This window comes from Rhinichthys klamathensis, unplaced genomic scaffold (assembly GCF_029890125.1).
Source record: "Rhinichthys klamathensis goyatoka isolate OS25496 unplaced genomic scaffold, OSU_Roscu_1.1 h1tg000789l_1, whole genome shotgun sequence".
Lineage (NCBI taxonomy): Eukaryota > Metazoa > Chordata > Actinopteri > Cypriniformes > Leuciscidae > Rhinichthys > Rhinichthys klamathensis.
The window spans coordinates 260,001-278,044 of NW_026607185.1; the positions used below are offsets into that span (position 1 = coordinate 260,001).

The 18,044-nt window shown below is 36.6% G+C and overlaps 3 protein-coding genes across 3 annotated transcripts in view; 2 read left to right on the top strand and 1 right to left on the bottom strand.

Annotated features, from left to right (window-relative positions):
* The window catches only part of arhgap44b (Rho GTPase activating protein 44b), a 56,149-nt gene extending 49,980 nt beyond the window's left edge, over window positions 1–6,169 (bottom strand). Inside the window, exon 1 of the mRNA XM_056243388.1 lies at window positions 5,893–6,169. Coding sequence (XP_056099363.1) covers window positions 5,893–5,945 — 53 coding nt within the window. The 5' untranslated portion in view covers window positions 5,946–6,169. The remainder of the gene's footprint in view (window positions 1–5,892) is intronic.
* Window positions 6,170–6,980: 811 nt separating this feature from the next.
* On the top strand, window positions 6,981–11,227 carry ndufb8 (NADH:ubiquinone oxidoreductase subunit B8). The gene is made up of 5 exons (XM_056243394.1): window positions 6,981–7,123; window positions 7,580–7,706; window positions 7,816–7,915; window positions 9,784–9,939; window positions 11,064–11,227. The coding sequence occupies exons 1-5, from the start codon at window positions 7,003–7,005 to the stop codon at window positions 11,154–11,156; spliced, it is 597 nt and encodes a 198-aa protein (XP_056099369.1). The 5' UTR covers window positions 6,981–7,002; the 3' UTR covers window positions 11,157–11,227.
* Window positions 11,228–11,656: 429 nt separating this feature from the next.
* The window catches only part of sec31b (SEC31 homolog B, COPII coat complex component), a 33,556-nt gene continuing 27,168 nt past the window's right edge, over window positions 11,657–18,044 (top strand). The window contains exons 1-6 of the mRNA XM_056243392.1: window positions 11,657–11,798; window positions 12,300–12,392; window positions 12,515–12,638; window positions 14,583–14,781; window positions 15,760–15,855; window positions 16,870–17,010. Of these exons, the coding sequence (XP_056099367.1) occupies window positions 12,314–12,392; window positions 12,515–12,638; window positions 14,583–14,781; window positions 15,760–15,855; window positions 16,870–17,010 (639 nt within the window). The 5' untranslated portion in view covers window positions 11,657–11,798; window positions 12,300–12,313. The remainder of the gene's footprint in view (window positions 11,799–12,299; window positions 12,393–12,514; window positions 12,639–14,582; window positions 14,782–15,759; window positions 15,856–16,869; window positions 17,011–18,044) is intronic.

Here is an 18,044-nt window from a genome sequence, read left to right on the forward strand (position 1 = left end):
CATTGAAAATAAATGCAAAAGGCAAAGAGTTTTGTATTATTGTTGTATTGATATTTTCAAAAATGGAGGACTTAACAGTTCCCATGAACTAATTTCATAGAGAATTACAAAAAACATACATAATGCAAACCACAGTTGTTTAGAGAGGATTCACACAACTAATGTAAATTCTGCATTGTGTAACATATGTAACCACACACAGTAAGTGGAGCATATACTCAAATTCATAAAGAACTCTTTCTCTTGCAATAACATTTGACAGTAAGTGGAGCATATACTCAAATTCATAAAGAACTCTTACTCTTGCAATAACATTTGACAGTAAGTGGAGCATATACTCAAATTCATAAAGAACTCTTACTCTTGCAATAACATTTGACAGTAAGTGGAGCATATACTCAAATTCATAAAGAACTCTTACTCTTGCAATAACATTTGACAGTAAGTGGAGCATATACTCAAAATCATAAAGAACTCTTACTCTTGCAATAAGATTTGACAGTAAGTGGAGCATATACTCAAATTCATAAAGAACTCTTACTCTTGCATTAACATTTGACAGTAAGTGGAGCATATACTCAAATTCATAAAGAACTCTTACTCTTGCATTAACATTTGACAGTAAGTGGAGCATTAACATACTTCAAATGTTCGTCAATGTGGATTAAGAACAGCAAACTAATTTATAAACCTAGAATTCATTTCAGTGGATTCACAAAAACACTGTAAATTCTGCATTGTGTAACATACTCAAATTCATAAAGAACTCTTGCATTAACATTTGACACTAAATAGAGCATATACTTAAAATGCTGTTCTTAATACATGTTGACGAACAAAAACATTTCTAAAAATAGTAACCGTCAGTTGTCAGTTAACCGACAGAGGACTCTACTTAAACAGAGGACTTGTGGACAGAGGACTCTACTTAAAGGAACACTCTGACTTTTTGGGACTTTAGCCTATTCACCTTATCCCCCAGAGTTAGATAAGTCCATACATACCTTTTTCATCTCCGTGCGTGCTATAAGTCTGTTTGACGCACCCACCGCTAGCCTAGCTTAGCACAAAGACTGGATGTAAATGGTTGCAGCTAGCATACTAATCCAAATAAGTGACAAAATAACGCAAACATTTTCCTATTTACATGTTGTGATTTGTATAGTCACAGAGTGTACAAAAAACAAAGTCACATGAGACACAGACATATTTTAACCGTATAAATACTGGGAACTATATTCTCTGAAGGCGAAGCACTGCTACTTGGGCGGAGTGATAACCGCAGCACCTGAGACGCCCCGTGGTGAGGAGCAGAGAGCGCGTCTCAGGTGCTGCGGTTATCACTCCGCCCAAGTAGCAGTGCTTCGCCTTCAGAGAATATAGTTCCCAGTATTTATACGGTTAAAATAATGTCTGTGTCTCATGTGACTTTGTTTTTTGTACACTCTGTGACTATACAAATCACAACATGTAAATAGGAAAATGTTTGCGTTATTTTGTCACTTATTTGGATTAGTATGCTAGCTGCAACCATTTACATCCAGTCTTTGTGCTAAGCTAGGCTAGCGGTGGGTGCGTCAAACAGACTTATAGCACGCACGGAGATGAAAAAGGTATGTATGGACTTATCTAACTCTGGGGGATAAGGTGAATAGGCTAAAGTTTCAAAAAGTCGGAGTGTTCCTTTAAACAGAGGACTTGTGGACAGAGGACTTGTGGACAGAGGACTCTACTTAAACAGAGGACTTGTGGTTTTTTTTACACAGACAACCATTTACTACTTACACAGAGGACTTGTGGTTTTTCAGTGGCAGTGCAGCCTCTCTGACACTTTCACTGAAAGAGCCCGTTCTTTAAAGCGAGTGCTTTATTTGATAGTTTATCTCCATCCAGTTCCATAAAAATCTTTTGGACTACCTCAAAAGTGTAGCGGAGGTCAGTAGGGTAGCTGAGGTTCAAGGCATACATCAACCCAAACAGCATAGCAACAGCTAATGATGCATTGTCCAGATATTGCAACACCTTCATGCCTTCAAGGACAATGCCAACATCCTCTGGTTCATCAGAAGCATGTTGTTTGAGAACATAAATCCCAAGAGTGGTCTCTTCAATGGCCTTATTGATGCTGACTTCATCCATGCCCTGTACAAAACAAACATAGGTAAATGTAGGAAAATAAGACCTAATGAGAAAAGAATAAAGATTAAACTAAGCAGCCATACTAGGGCTGGGTATCGATTCAGATGTTCCAATTTGATTTGATTTCGACTTGTAAGCTCTCAATTCGATTCTCGATTCGATTCTAAATTAATAAAAATAAAGTAACAACGGGAAACATTGTATTTTAATTTCGAGAGGGATGTACAAAAACAAATGCTTAATATATATTAGCAAAACCATACATTTATACATGTTCTGCTAATTAATGAATAATTTCATCTCAAGTGAACAGGTAAGAGAACAGGAGAAGAGTGGAAGGAAAAACAACAAAAAAGAGATTCATGTACTTACCACATATTCCTGCACAAGGCTTTCTGGATCTTTACCCATGTAGATACAGACTCCCTTAATGACACACTCTCGTCCAGCATCTACATCATCACACTGAAAGAAAATTTATGACAGTTGTTTTCAGATATCATTGGTGACTTCAAATGTTACATTTAAGTCAAGTTTGGTTTGGCTAACCCTAAGCGTTTGGAGAATTTTGCAGAAAACTTTTATCTGACTCCATTTCATCACAAACCTCGAATTTAGGTTTGAATGCCAATTGATTACTGACTATTTATATAATAATTGACCTAGACACTTGATTATTTAACTCTTTCCTCAATAAGGGCATTCCAAGTCTTAAATGTGCACGGACAGTCCAGGTATGTACATGGAAAGCGAGAACTACGTCCAAAATGTGGATGCTTTAACTTATAGTGATGCAAAAGCTTGGACCTACTTGACACAGTTTCTGTACAACCCTTACAACTCCACATTCCCAGGACCTAACCCTGTAACATAAAAAAAAGTCATTAGGTACAATTAAAGCTCCAAATTGAAATTTAGATATAAACAAAATGGTCCACTATTAAACTAGTAACTACACAATTAAAATATAAAAAACACATATACTATCTAGACTAACACTAAACAACTAAATATGTTTTTAATGTTGTTAAATATCCTATTGGAATTGCAACATTTATAATGCAAGCATACATTTTGAATTATGTATTTAAGTCACAGATTTAGGACTTTAGCAGCAATACGAAAGGAAATTAACAGACTTACCCATTAAAAGCTTTTGAGTGTGTGTGCAAAGATGACCTATGATATAAATTATTTAGAATTAGTGAGGAACTCAGCACATAGCTTCACATAATTGAAAGACCACAAACAGACAGTGCAATAGAATAGGAGTGCAATAATTCTGAATAGAATATACATATTGATAAAATGTTTTTTGAATGTGCCTTATGTAAGATTTTAAATATGTAAGATAGCAATAACTGTAAAGTGACTATTTTAATGGGGGTTAAATGTAGGTTAATTAATCTGTTCTTTTGTTTGAATTCATTTTGATTTTGTTAAGTTACATTTTTTTTTTTTTTTTTTTTGCTTTTCAATCCGGAAGAACGAAATTGCTTGGAAAAAAACGCAAAAATAACCAATTTCAAACACCAGTGCGTTTAGTGTTTTAAGAGATGTGCAGCCTGTACATATCGGTCACATCTCAAAATGTGTTTTGGGGTTTTATGACCCTTTAAGGAATTGCGAGGTGGAATAGCTGCAGATTTCTCTCACGCACTTTATGAGCAGTGACTTCATGTCTCATTTGTCTCAGACGCGCTGCGCTGATCACACGTATTTAGCAAAATTATTTGCCTTTTGCTGAATACTGCGCTTCAACTGTTTAAAAATCACCTGTTTTTAAACCTCAGTGCTTAAAACACATGCAAACGATAAGCTTTCGAGGTCGCGCAGCATAGCAACGTAACATGAACGCAACCACACAGAGATAACAGTTAATTCAAAATCTATACATCGAAGTTGAGCTTCGAGCGGGAAACTCAACTTCCATAGGAATTAACTAAAAACGTTCGCTCTGCTCTTTGCTTCGATCACGCACTTTTATTGAAAATGAGGTCGACACTCGCAAAAGGCCCTTTTTTGCCATTTGCGAGTGTCGACCTCATTTTCAATAGCCTAAGTTATGCGTGATCGAAGCGAGGAGCAGAGCGAACGTTTTTAGTTCATGGAAGTTGAGTTTCCTGCTCGAAGCTCATTTTCAATGCAAAGCTTTAATCAACATGAGGAAAACAAGATTCACAATATTTAATTTGATGAGAAATACCTCAGTTTCAAAAATACCAGTTGTGCTTAGGTGCTGAGGTTTCCACCGACTGAGAGTGACGTTAGGCCTACGTTGACTCTTGATGCTAAATCTAACAGAGGGTGTTAAAGTGTTGATAATTGTACTGAAAACTGTAATCTAGTGGAAATATCACCTAAATTACTACAAAACAAACATAAAGCAATATGATTAACTTACTTTTTAGAAATTCGGTCGGTGTCCGTCGTCTGAGGCTGCAGAGTCTTGCACAGTTTTGGCGCAAATTGACGGTTGATTCTCCTTTTACTGCATTTGGCGCATCCTTCTAATTGATGCATTACCGCCACCTTCTGATCCGGAGTACCCCGGTTGTGCCCAAACACAATTATATTGATTTCAGTTTTTAATTCAATCAATTTCCATCAACGTGAGAAAAATGTCTAAATACAGCACTTAAAAGAAATAAATGAAATCTACTTGATTAAATCATATTCACCAAAGAAACATAAATGAATCGTGTTGTATATATATGCTTTATTTGTGTAATTTCAAAGACCTGATATGTCCATTTTTTTCAGTGTAGATAGATAGATAGATAGAAGGACAGATAGATAGATAGATAGATAGATAGATAGATAGATAGATAGATAGATAGATAGATAGATAGATAGATAGATAGATAGATAATTAGGGAGATAGATAGATAGATAGATAGATAGATAGATAGATAGATAGATAGATAGATAGATAGATAGATAGATAGATAGATAGATAGATAGATAGATAGATAGATAGATAGATAGATAGAAGGACAGAGATAGAAGGACAGATAGATAGATAGATAGATAGATAGATAGATAGATAGATAGATAGATAGATAGATAGACAGATAGAAGGATAGATAGATAGATAGATAGATAGATAGATAGATAGATAGATAGATAGATAGATAGATAGATAGATAGATAGAAAGAAGGACAGATAGACAGATAGACAGATAGATAGATAGATAGATAGATAGATAGATAGATAGATAGATAGATAGATAGATAGATAGAAGGACAGACAGACAGACAGATAGATAGATAGATAGATAGATAGATAGATAGATAGATAGATAGATAGATAGATAGATAGATAGATAGATAGATAGATAGAAGGACAGACAGACAGACAGACAGACAGATAGATAGAAGGACAGATAGATAGAAGGACAGATAGATAGATAGATAGATAGATAGATAGATAGATAGATAGATAGATAGATAGATAGATAGATAGATAGATAGATAGATAAGGGGTCAGAATCTCCATCACTTCATCATAAAACCACTAAAACCAAACAACAACATCAGATTTACTCAAGCAAACCTGAACACCTCAAACTAACAGCTGTTCTATAACTGACATCCTAAGCGTCACATTTTATTATTTGCATATGTAAATATATCAGGTTAAGCAGTTTGTATATCAATGACCCGTCGACTGCTCGACTGCTAATCGTCCATCACCAGCAGTCAGCAGATGAAGGTTTTTAAGGTGTTTTAACGTGTTTTAAGGTGTTTTACCTGCCCACTGTCTGGTTAGCCAGTTGTCGCATTCGGTTGAATTGCTTCTTCATCTTCCTGCAATTTGCGCGTGAATCCCGATGGATGAAACACAAACTGACATTCCTCACTTAAAGAACAACCGTCGGGAAATATTCCACGGCACGGGCCATAGTGAACGATTCCTCTTCGCTGTGTAACCATCACCAATATGCGATGAAAACGCCAGAAATCATTATTTGCGCGTTCTGTTCGTCGCTCGAGATGCTCCGCTGAATGCCGGTGACGCGCGGCTGGGGCAGCAGGGCATTCTGGGAAATGTAGTTCTGACGTGAGAAGGAATGTTTAAGAGACGTCGTGTGTTCCGTTTTTAAGATCTAAACGTTTAAAGCTTTCGTTACATTCAAGTAAAATATTCCAGTAAAAAAAAAAATTCTGGTAATATAATGAGCTAATATAATCATAAACATGCAGCTAATGAAGTGAAATCACTGTAATGTTTTAATATAATATGCCTTGAAAATGAATTACATAATTTACTAAATATATTTGTAAAATAATTTAATTATTCACGATCAAATAAAAAATATACCAATAAGAAAAATAGTTATTGTAACAATGTTGCCATCGTGTGGATGTCCTGTAGAAGTGCTGCTTTGAGAGAGAATATAAAATGTAGTATCTTCCCAGGAATGAGCAAACAAATTAATAATGTATGAACGACACCATACTTATTTAATATTCGTAAATTTAGAACGAGTAACTTTATATCATATTCACATTTACATTTATTCATTTAGCTGACGCTTTCATCCAAAGCGACTTACAAATGAGAGTTCAACTAACAAAAGGACAACAATATGCAAGTGCTATGACCCTTTCCAGTTTTTTTATAAAGATAATATATATAGAATAGAAGATAAAGTGTTAGTATTAATGGATCAAGTGTTGGATATCATATATATGAAATTATATCATGAGACTGGTGACTCTTAAAGCACTTTGCCTTCACATTCATACAAAACAATGTCAATTTTTTTATAAACATTTATGACATAATTTGTCATCGCTTTCTGCTGCAGTGTCATTGAGGCGTGTCCTCTGCGCAGAATCATTGACAGCAGTTCGCGCATGCGCAGTGTGGAGTGTCAGAGCGGCAAGATGGCGGCCCTCAGAGCGGGTCTCCTAACCCGACCTCTTATTAAAGGAAAAACACCGAGAATCTCTGAAATTTTCCTCGGAACAAGAGCAGGTGCTGTCTTATACATACGCCACCCCCTTATTATGCGAATATAAGCTATAAAAACAGTGTTTTATAGGATAAAAAGATGATAACCTTCATTTCAAGGCCGGTGAGCTAACAGGCTAACCGAATCCATGATACTACTTTTACGTGTTTGTAAACAAATGTAGTTCATTGTTAACTGCTTTGCATTTGGATTAATTATTGATTTGTTTTAAGTGCATTATAAACTAAGTGTCTTTTTAACAAATGTGTTTCTACTAAATGTCCAACTTTGTTATAGGATGTAGTTTTCTTCATATTGCAGATTTAATGAATTCATTAAACTAGATAATGCATAATAACATGTCTACATTTAAAATGCATTTTAATCTGACTAAGGTTGTCTGGAGAACACAGGTACTATAAATGAAGTATTGTACTTTATGTGGAATCATTATAATGTTTTATGTTGTGTTTTTGCAGCCTCTGGTGGTTCGAAGGACATGCTGCCCGGCCCGTACCCCAAAACCCCAGAAGAGAGAGCGGCAGCGGCCAAGAAATACAACATGACGCTGGAAGATTACCAGCCCTTTCCTGATGACGGCCAGGGGCGAGTATCAGTCTACTGTTCACACACTTGCAATGAATAATGTGTTTTCCTACCTAAATGTTGAATAGCTGGTGATGTATTTAAATATGTTTGCACTGTTGTTGCGCAGGCTTGGTGATTACCCGATGCTGCCGGACCGATCGCAGCATGAGAGAGACCCCTGGTATCAGTGGGACCATCCTGATCTGAGGAGGAACTGGGGAGAGCCGGTAAGAATCCATATAAATCCTGGTTCATGGAAGTGACATCATTGCACACATGCATTGGGTATTACCTTCACGAAAACATTTTGCACCACTGTGCACACTCCAGCATGCACACTCTTTCATTGCATTGCATGCTTTTTGAAGCAGAGAAGAACGACAGCATATAATCTTTAAAGCAGCATGCAGTTTTGCTATCTTGCTGACTATTTGTATAAATATGTAGTATTTCTGAGCCTTTAAAATGTGAGATGTAATAACTGAAGTGCTCAAACAAATTTAGATCTAGAACCATTTTTGTACGGTAGCATAAAACATTAAAATTGCAGCTTATTGCTCAATTTTGATATTAAAGGGTTACAGGGTTCTCAAGTTTTATTAAAAGCTTGGAGTGAGATCACATGCGGTTAGGGGAGGAGCCTAAATGGAGCCCCGCCCCCGCCTATCCCCGCCCCCAATTTTACCCATTGTTCATAATTAACCAGCAAAAATTGAAATTATAACAATTGGTAAATCTGATAAATGACAGAGCAATTCATCACATCAAATATAGGCCTACTCTTTAATGTTATATTTCAAAATTAGGCTACAAATATATAACAAATTGCTCCAAAATGTTTGGAAAAACAAATATTTTTGCATTTTTCCCTGACATCTTTGAAAAATACAAATGCAATGGCAATGATTAGGCTAATGTATGTTTTGACAGGATATACAATATTATCAAGAGCACTCTGCTTTAGCCTTAATGTAACTAGAAATACTATTAATACAGTATAATATAGAATTTAAAATAAACTGAAGAAATACATCTTCATTCCTTCCCATACCCAATAACATTTCCTTAGCCAAACCGAGCCAAAGCTTTTGGCCTGGTTGCAAAGCAGTTGTAGAGTTTTTGACTGCATCAATAATGTATACGGTGGGCTATATATTAAATGTTCTAGTCTAAAAATGTTAGGCGAGCTTTCTTCCAAATTACTTTCTCCATCACGACGTGTGTTCGCGCGATGTCGCGGTGGCCGAACTTCCGTGTGTGTTCGCGGACTTCGCGCGTCTATAAGTTGCCTATAGTAACGAACGCAATCTGGCCGAGATGCGGACGCGCTGGCGGCAGGAAACTTATCTTTGTGTGCATGCGCCTCGTATACAACGTTATATATAAAGCTTGCAGGACAACTTGGTTGGCATTGCCTTTTCAGCGTGAGATATACACAGTGTGGCGTGTGAGCGTGTGAACTGGTTGAATTGCGTGTGTCTCACGGCCAATGCGTGAGACTTGAGAACCCTGGGGTTAGTTCACCCAAAAATGAAATTTCTGTCATTAATTACTCGCGCTCAAGTCGTTTCAAGCCCATGAGCTCCATAAATCATCTTCGTAACGCAAATGAAGATATTTTTGATGAAATCCGAGAGGTTTCTGACCCCACATAGGCAGCAACGTCATTGCAACTTTCAAGGCCCAGAAAATTAGTAACGACATTGTTAAAATAGTCCATGTGACTACAGTGGTTCAACCTTTAAATGTTGAATAAAATCTTTATTTTAGGGGGTTTTTGCACATAAAAAATATTCTAGTCACTTTATAACATTAATAATGACGTTGCTGCCTATGGAGGGTCAGAACATCAGGGTGAGTAATTTCATTTTTTAAAATTATTTCCCAGAAAAGAATATTCCAGAAATGTCATTTTTGGGTGAACAATCCCTTTACGATGTTTAAATGCATATATATCAAGTGTCCGATTGAATGTATCAAGTATAATAAAGATTTATAATGGAGAATGTTAATGCATTGTCTTTGAAATTGTCCACGTCTCATTGGCTTTCTCAGATTAGTGGCTGTTTTGTGAGGTTTTCTGTTTGTGTTGCAGATGCACTATGACTTTGACATGTACATCAGGAACAGGGTTGACACGTCTCCGAGCCCGGTGGACTGGAGGACCATGCGTAACACCCTGCTGGGCTTCCTGGGCTTCATGGGCCTGATGTTCGGCTTGGGCGAGATGTTCCCCTTCTACCAGCCTGTGGTGAGTAGAGGGACAACAATGAGCAATTTACATAAAGTAGGGCTGTGAAACGATTAATCGCATCCAAAATAAAGGTTTGTGTTTACATACATTATATATATGTGTGTATAATTATTTTGTAGATATAAATACATGCACATGCATGTATATATTTAAGAAAAATGTGTTATTTATACAAGATTTATATATAATATAAATTCAATTCACATTTATGTGTAAAGGGCTTTTCACAATACACATCGTTTCAAAGCAGCTTTACAGAAAATGCATTAGTCCACATTAAAATTTATGTATTTCACAATTTAGAGGGAACTAAGTTTTGTTAAGGTAACAAAATCACAGTTTAGCGAAAAAGATAGTAATTTACACAATGTAATAATTTAATGCAGAAACAATGAGGTAATTGAGGTAATGAATACTTGTTTAACAAATGATTGACATTTAGAAAGGAAAAAAAAATATATATATATACATACAGTATATACATGCAAATAGTTCTTAAATATATACGTGTGTGTGTTTTTATATATACAAAATAATTATACACAGCACACACACATATATTATGTAAACACAAACTTTTATTTTGGATGCGATTAATCGTTTCACAGCCCTAAAATAAAGGGAAGTGTGTTGTTCCTGCACCACTAGTGGCACCAAACGCAATTGCAAACTGTTTTAGCAGCGCAAACATGTTTAGAGACGTTCATTAATTTTGCAGCTTTGTTTGCAAGTAATTACACACAGCCTTTCCTGTTGCACAAAATCATTGCGCTAGCAACAGCAATGTCATGGGTTCGATTCTCAGGCAACTGATTAAGTGAAAAACACGAATGCAATGTCAGTCGCTTTAGATAAAGATCATTTGTTAGATGTGGCTAAAGTTATATTCTCTGATTTCTCAGTTGCATGTACAGAGCTTACTGGAATAGTCTGTCATTCCATCACTTTGTAGAGGTTTTTTTTTTTTTTTTTTAAATAGGGTAATTAGTAATTATTCACTTGCCAAATAGTCTTTAAAAACAACATGAAAATGAATTGTGGATCATCATTCTGCCTGAAAAAAACGGTGAAAAAACAAAGCTTTCCACAAATCTTATGAATAATCGTCTTTCTCTTTCCAGGCACCTAAACAGTATCCTTACAACAACCTGTATCTGGAGAGAGGTGGAGACCCGGAGAAACAACCAGAACCTGTCAATCATTATGAAATCTAATGCTAGAAGCCTGTCTGTTCCATAACTTGTGTATATTTCTGTCTCTCTAATAAAGTTAACTTAAACCGAAAGCTTGTCAGTTCTTATAATGCTTCTACTTTTCATTCAAATGAGACTCATGACAAATGAGATCAATTTTTATTTTTTATGATCTGTGCCAGATGAATGCATTCATTTCATATTTCTTTTATTCATTTTATTTTCAATAGCTTTTATTTACCTTATGGCAGTAAAGTATGTCAAAATAAAATGCCGTAAGAACAACATTAAGTGTTAAACACCATAAAACTTCAAATCAATATAGTTGTGTATAATTCAAGGTTAGCTGGCTTTTTTACTTTTTGCTCTAGATTTGGAGATACAATCTCTCAAATATTAAATATGTAATAAACATTTTGGATGGGTGGTATTGGCCTTATTTATTTATTAAAATGTTATTTGTTTATTCATTTTGAAATGTTGGCTTGAGTAGAAAGATAAACCGAGTCCGGGGTTTGAGTTTTAATCGTTTCGTACAGTCCCTCGCCGGTTGCCGTACTGGACTACAATTCCGCACCGGACTACATTCCCCATGAGTGTCGCGAGGAGCGCCGCTGACTGAACTCTCATCAACACAAACGAGACTATTAATCACCAACAACCGTAAGTACACAGACAGCACTTAGCATAATTTGGCGTTTTTAGGACAAACTCGAGATTCTGATGTTTTATTGTGTGTGATTGTGGTCTGACCGGTGTGTCAGTGTGTTTTGAAGCGCAGATAGTGAACGGCAGGTTGATGCTAATGCTAACGCTAAGAGCAGCTGATCAGGAATAAACGTGATTATAAACATATACTTCTGCTCTAAATGAACTCCACGCGGCATTTATTACACATATACTTTAAAAGGATGACAAAAGAAGCTGAGATTACAGATCATTTGAGTCTGAGAAATAATATATGCTGTAGGCTGTCACACACTCATACCCGAGTCTGTTTGTGATTTCTTTGAGGATTATTGCGGAAATGTGATAGTACTGTTATCTGACATAATATTAAGTCACTTTTACAGGTTCTTTAGGCTGATATGGCATTGTTAGTGCAGAGGAATGTCATTTAAGTGCTGACAGGTAAATCACACCATGTTCTTCTTGTCCTTTCAGGAGTTTGGAGGAAGATGAGGGTGAAGGAGATCCTCAGGACGGCCTCTCAGGCATGGAGTCCTGCGAGACAGCATCCCACATACCTGGCCTTAGGTATACAGGTGTATATGTGTGTGTTTCCACCTGTCAGCCAGTGTACAGCAGTGGATGACACCGAGTTTCACTAAAAATGCTTGAATAATAATCTCAGTTTCTTCACTTTTTCATATCCCCAGGCACCGCAGCGCAGCAGTTAGACGCGTCTTTCAACACCAGCTCCGTTCTGGAGATCTTCGAGATGGATTTTGCTGATACGTCCATGGACATGAAGCTCAGAGGAACTCTGCCCACCTCCAACAGGTGTGTTTCTGTGCACTAGCGCTCAGAAGTTTGGGGTCGGCAACATGTTTTAATGTTTTCTTCTGCTGCTCCAAGATCAAAAATACTGTAAAAATTAGCTGTTTTCTATGTGAATATACAGTAAAGTGTAATTTATTCCTGTGATCAAAGCTGAATTTTCAGCATCATTACTCCAGTCTTCTGAGTCACATGATCCTTCAGAAATCACTCTAATATGATGATTTGATGCTCAAGAAACATTTATGATTATTATCAGTGTTGAAAACAGTTCAGATATCCTCAAGTTTATTTTTATTCATAAAAGAACAGCATCTTTTGTAACATTATAAATGTCTTTACTGTCACTTTTGATCAATATAATGCATCCTTTGCTGAATAAAATATTTATTTCTTTTAAAAAAAAGTTAAAATATATTGACCCAAACTTTTAAGTATTAGTGTATATGTATATATATATATATACTTTCTGAATGCATACTAGAATACCTGTATGACTTACAACTTAAATCAGCTGGAAGTTTTAACATCTTTACTTTTTTAAACAGCAAAACTTTGAGGAGTTTTTTGTTTTTTTACATAAAATTAAATTGAAAATGCATAATAACCTCACACCCTAGTAACATGTCTCACATTTTCTTTTAAAAGCTGTAATTTAGCTAGTTTAGTTTTAGTGACTGGGTGTGTTTAGAAGGCTTACAATCGCTCTCTATACTGAACCGAGAACATTTATAAGCCAATACTTGATTTTGAAAGAAAGTGATGATTTTACAACAGTTTGTTGATTTACTCTCGCTTCTTTTGTTGATGTGCATTACTTTGAAACTAATTTGTTTATGTTGTTAACTTTCTTCCCCAGCAACGATTCATTAGCAGAAATACAGGTTTAACAGCAGCATTATTTTAGAGTGTCGTCATTCTGCGTTCGGCATGATCTAACACACACACACACGCTTGTGTGAACATGTTTCTGACACGTCTATGGTGTGTGTCACTCTCTCTGATCAGTTTGACCTTTTCAGATTGCCACATTTTCTCACAAAGGCATGTTGTTAAAATGGCATTTCCAGTTTCTCAGGTTTTGTGTTCATGCAGTTGTCAGATTCACTGCAGCTTTTTTAAAGAGTTAAATCACTCTATATATTCATATTTCGCTTTGCACAAAAACGAGGTCACTGAATATTAAAATATACTTCAAAATGGGTGTCAGGGTTGCAACCTTTGACTAAATGAAGTTCGTTATCACTCATTTTCAACTAGCTCATTGTGCACAAAATGCTAAAGTCACAATTTTGAGACATTTGCTGCATTTAATGCATGAGCATAAATGCAAATGCTTTGTTAATATTATACTGGATAATACTTTATTTAGCATATCGAAAGAACTTGGGATTTGTGTATTTATTCCTCAGTGACGGCACTATTGTCTTCTGTAGAGTTGCATGAATTGAACTCATTTCAACTCAACTTTATAGTTATTGGACTGAACTGAATCAACACTGATCTGAATAATGACACTTTTTACAGCAGATGTTTGCATCATTGATTCTGTTATTTTCCTTTTATCACTGTAAAGCTGGTTTGAAACAATCTGTATTGTATAAAGCTGACTTATTCTTTGATTATAGCTATTCAATTGACATTTATTTGTATAGCGCCTTTCACAATACACATCGTTTCAAAACAGCTTTACAGAAAATGCATTGTATATATTTACGGTAGGAAATTTACTAAATATCTTCATGGAACATGATCTTTACTTAATATCCTAATGATTTTTGGCATAAAAGAAAAATCGATAATTTTGACCCATACAATGTATTGTTGTCTATTGCCACAGATACACCCGTGCGACTTGTGATTAGTTTTGTGATCCAGGGTCACATGTGTGTAAAGTGTCCTGGTGTGTGTGTATTTGTGATGATCTCAGTGTGTGTGTGTTGGCAGGTTTCACAGTCTGATCTGGGTGGCGTTTGATATGGACGTGACGGCGGGTTCATCGGGGCGGCTCATCGGAGGCAGTGAGAACGGAAGCGTGACCGTCTTCGGCCCGGACGCTATTCTCTCCGCGGCCGAAGACGCCGTGATCGGACAGTCCAACAAACACACAGGGCCCGTGCACGCCCTCGACTACAACCGCTTCCAGGTGGAGCTCGCGTCTCGTTTCAGATCCACTCGCATCTGCACTGCAAAAAATGCTTGTTTACAGTCCAAATATCTAAAAATTCAACAACAAATGCTTGTTTCAAGTCCAAATATCTAAAAATTCAGCAACAAATGCTTGTTTCCAGTCCAAATAGCTAAAAAAAATCAGCAAAAAATGCTTGTTTCCAGTCCAAATATAAAAAAATTCTGCAAAAAATGCTTGTTTTCAGTCCAAATATCTAAAAATTCTGCAACAGATGCTTGTTTCAAGTCCAAATATCTAAAAATTCAGCAACAAATGCTTGTTTCCAGTCCAAATGTCAAAAAATGCTTGTTTCCAGTCCAAATAGCTAAAAAAATCAGCAAAAAATGCTTGTTTCCAGTCCAAATATCTAAAAATTCAGCAAAAAAATGCTTGTTTCAAGTCCATATATCTAAAAATTCAGCAACAAATGCTTGTTTCCAGTCCAAATGTCAAAAAATGCTTGTTTCCAGTCCAAATAGCTAATAAAATCAGCAAAAAATTGTTGTTTCCAGTCCAAATATCAAAAAAATCAGCAAAAAATGCTTGTTTCCAGTCCAAATATCTAAAAATTCAGCAAAAAAATGCTTGTTTCCAGTCCAAATGTCAAAAAATGCTTGTTTCCAGTCCAAATAGCTAAAAAAATCTGCAAAAAATTGTTGTTTCCAGTCCAAATATCTAAAAAATTTACGAAAAATGCTTGTTTCCGGGGGGGTTGGTAAACAATTATTATAATTTAGCTTTTTTTAAGCAACAACTCACTTAATTTTTTATTATTTCCCCAGAAAACAAGACATAATATCTTATGGCGTTTTTTTACTTAAGTAAATGCATCTTGATTTAATATTTTTGTGATATTTGGACTGGAAACAAGACAAAAATACTGCGTAAGAAAAGCAGTTTTTGCAGTGTGGTGTCGCGTTCGCAAACGCTCATGTGTTTTTCCCCCTCTGTCAGAGTAATCTCATCGCATCAGGAGCCAATGATTCGGAAATATACATCTGGGATTTGAACAACTTCAGTAATCCGATGACACCGGGCACCAAGTCACAGGTGCGAACCATTGTTCTTGATTCTTTGAAGCGTTTTGTGTTATCAGTGTTCGTTGTATCATTTGATGGTTAAGTGAATGCATTTGTCTCTCTGTTCCTTCAGCTCAGTGAGGTAAGATGAAGGTGCTGGGGAGGGTGTGTGTGTGTGTGTGTGTGTGTGTGCGGTTTGGGTTTGATTAACCTCTTCTCTAGCATCTCTTTGTGCCCCTATTATGCTTTTTCAGATATGACCTTTCATTTAGTGTGTAATAAAGTTGTTTGTGAATGTATAAGGTTCAAAGTTTTTGTCTCCTAAAAGAAAGAAGTGATTCTGAACTGCCTGAAACGAGTCGTCAGTAATTCCAGTCTCACTTCCCAATCAAACCTTGATCAAACTTGCGTAGATGTGTAACTCATTTGCATAATGCCAGCCTGTGGTCCTGATTGGCTGAACAGCGTCTCTAAGCTCCGCCCTCAAACACTGTAGTGTATCTGAGACTGGAAGAGTTCGGCTCGTGTTGCTCGTGTCGAGGAGACGCTGTTTTCTGAGATTGAGACGGTGAAACCCACGCCATCGTCACTGTTCGTATCACTGTGATCAAGAGCTGAGATTCAGATATGATAATGAGCGTTTGCTTTCTGACCAATCAGAGCAGAGCAGCTCTCAGAGAGGCGGAGCTTAGAGAGACTGAATCCTCGATGGAAGCGTTTCAGACACTGAGAGGAAAGAGCTGAAGCTGCAGTGGAGATTATGAGGAAGTGTTTTTGACATTGTATGCATGTAAAACTATTGCAGGAGACTCTAAAACAACATTAGAAGCCTTTAAAATAGCATAATAGGGGCACTTACTGACACTAAACAATGGTTTACTGCCTTAAAAAAAAACAATTCTGACACAATTCGTCTGCTGAGTGTTCAGAAAGTAGCGTGTCTTTGCTGGGGTTTGTTGGTTTGGATGCTCATCTTCAGCTGGTGGTTTGTGGGAAAGTTACAGACATTGCGGTGGTTTTATCCGTGTGCTTGTGCATGTCGTAGCCAGCGGAGGACGTGAGCGTTGTGGCGTGGAACAGTCAAGTGCCGCATATACTGGCATCCGCCAATCCCAGTGGGAAAGCCGTGGTCTGGGATCTGAGGAAGAACGAGCCCATCATCAAAATCAGTGACCACAGCAACAGGGTAAGAACATCTGAACGCTTGGACGAGCCTCTGACTGAGAATTGAGTAAAAAATAAATATATACATGCATGTATGTGTATTTACATATACAAAATAACTATACACAGTACACACACATATATTATGTAAACACAAACTTTTATTTTTGATGCGATAAAGGATGTGCACTTCCTTTAACTGTTAGGAATGCCCCAACATTAGCTAGTTTTAAAGGGGTGGTTGATCATGATTTCACTTTTCTAACTTTAGTTAGTGTGTAGTGTTGCTGTTTGAGCATAAACAACATCTGCAAAGTCCCGACGCTCTAAGTTCAAAGCAAAGGGAGATATTTGCTTTTACAGAAATTGCGTTTTAAGGACTACAACACACGGCTGGTACGAGCTTCCTCCCGCGTTAGTGACATCACAAACCCTCAAATTTACATAAGCCCCGCCCCCAGGAACACAATTTATATTTATGACAGAATATGCTAATCAATGACTAGAAGATAACTACACATAAGCTACATAAATTCATCAACTAACCATTCAGAAATGTTGTGTACATGTTGTCACTTCTTCTTGAGTCTTTCCATCATTGCCCAACTGGTTTGAACATGAAAAGGCTAAAAGTTTTAGAAATTTTAAGGACACAGGCTCTTGTAGCTCCGCCCACTGTGCAGCTCATTTGCATTTAAAGGGACAGACACAAAAAAACGGTGCGTTTTTGCTTACTCTCGTAAAGTGACAATTTTATCATGCTATATAAAAAAATATCAGTGGGGTATTTAGAGCTAAAACTTAACACACACACACACACACTAGGGACATCATAGACTTATTTAACATCTTGTGAAAAGGCCATTATAGGACCCCTTTAAAGGGATACTTCACCTCTGGAAAGATGAATGTGTATTTAAAATGGGTCATTTATGTAGAAGAAATGTGAAATTATTTTTGTTTTTGGAGTTTTCTAGACTGAGAAAAGCCAGAAAATGTGTTTTTGGCTTATGTGGATGAAAGACAACAACTCCCAGAATGCACTTGCTTCGCTGC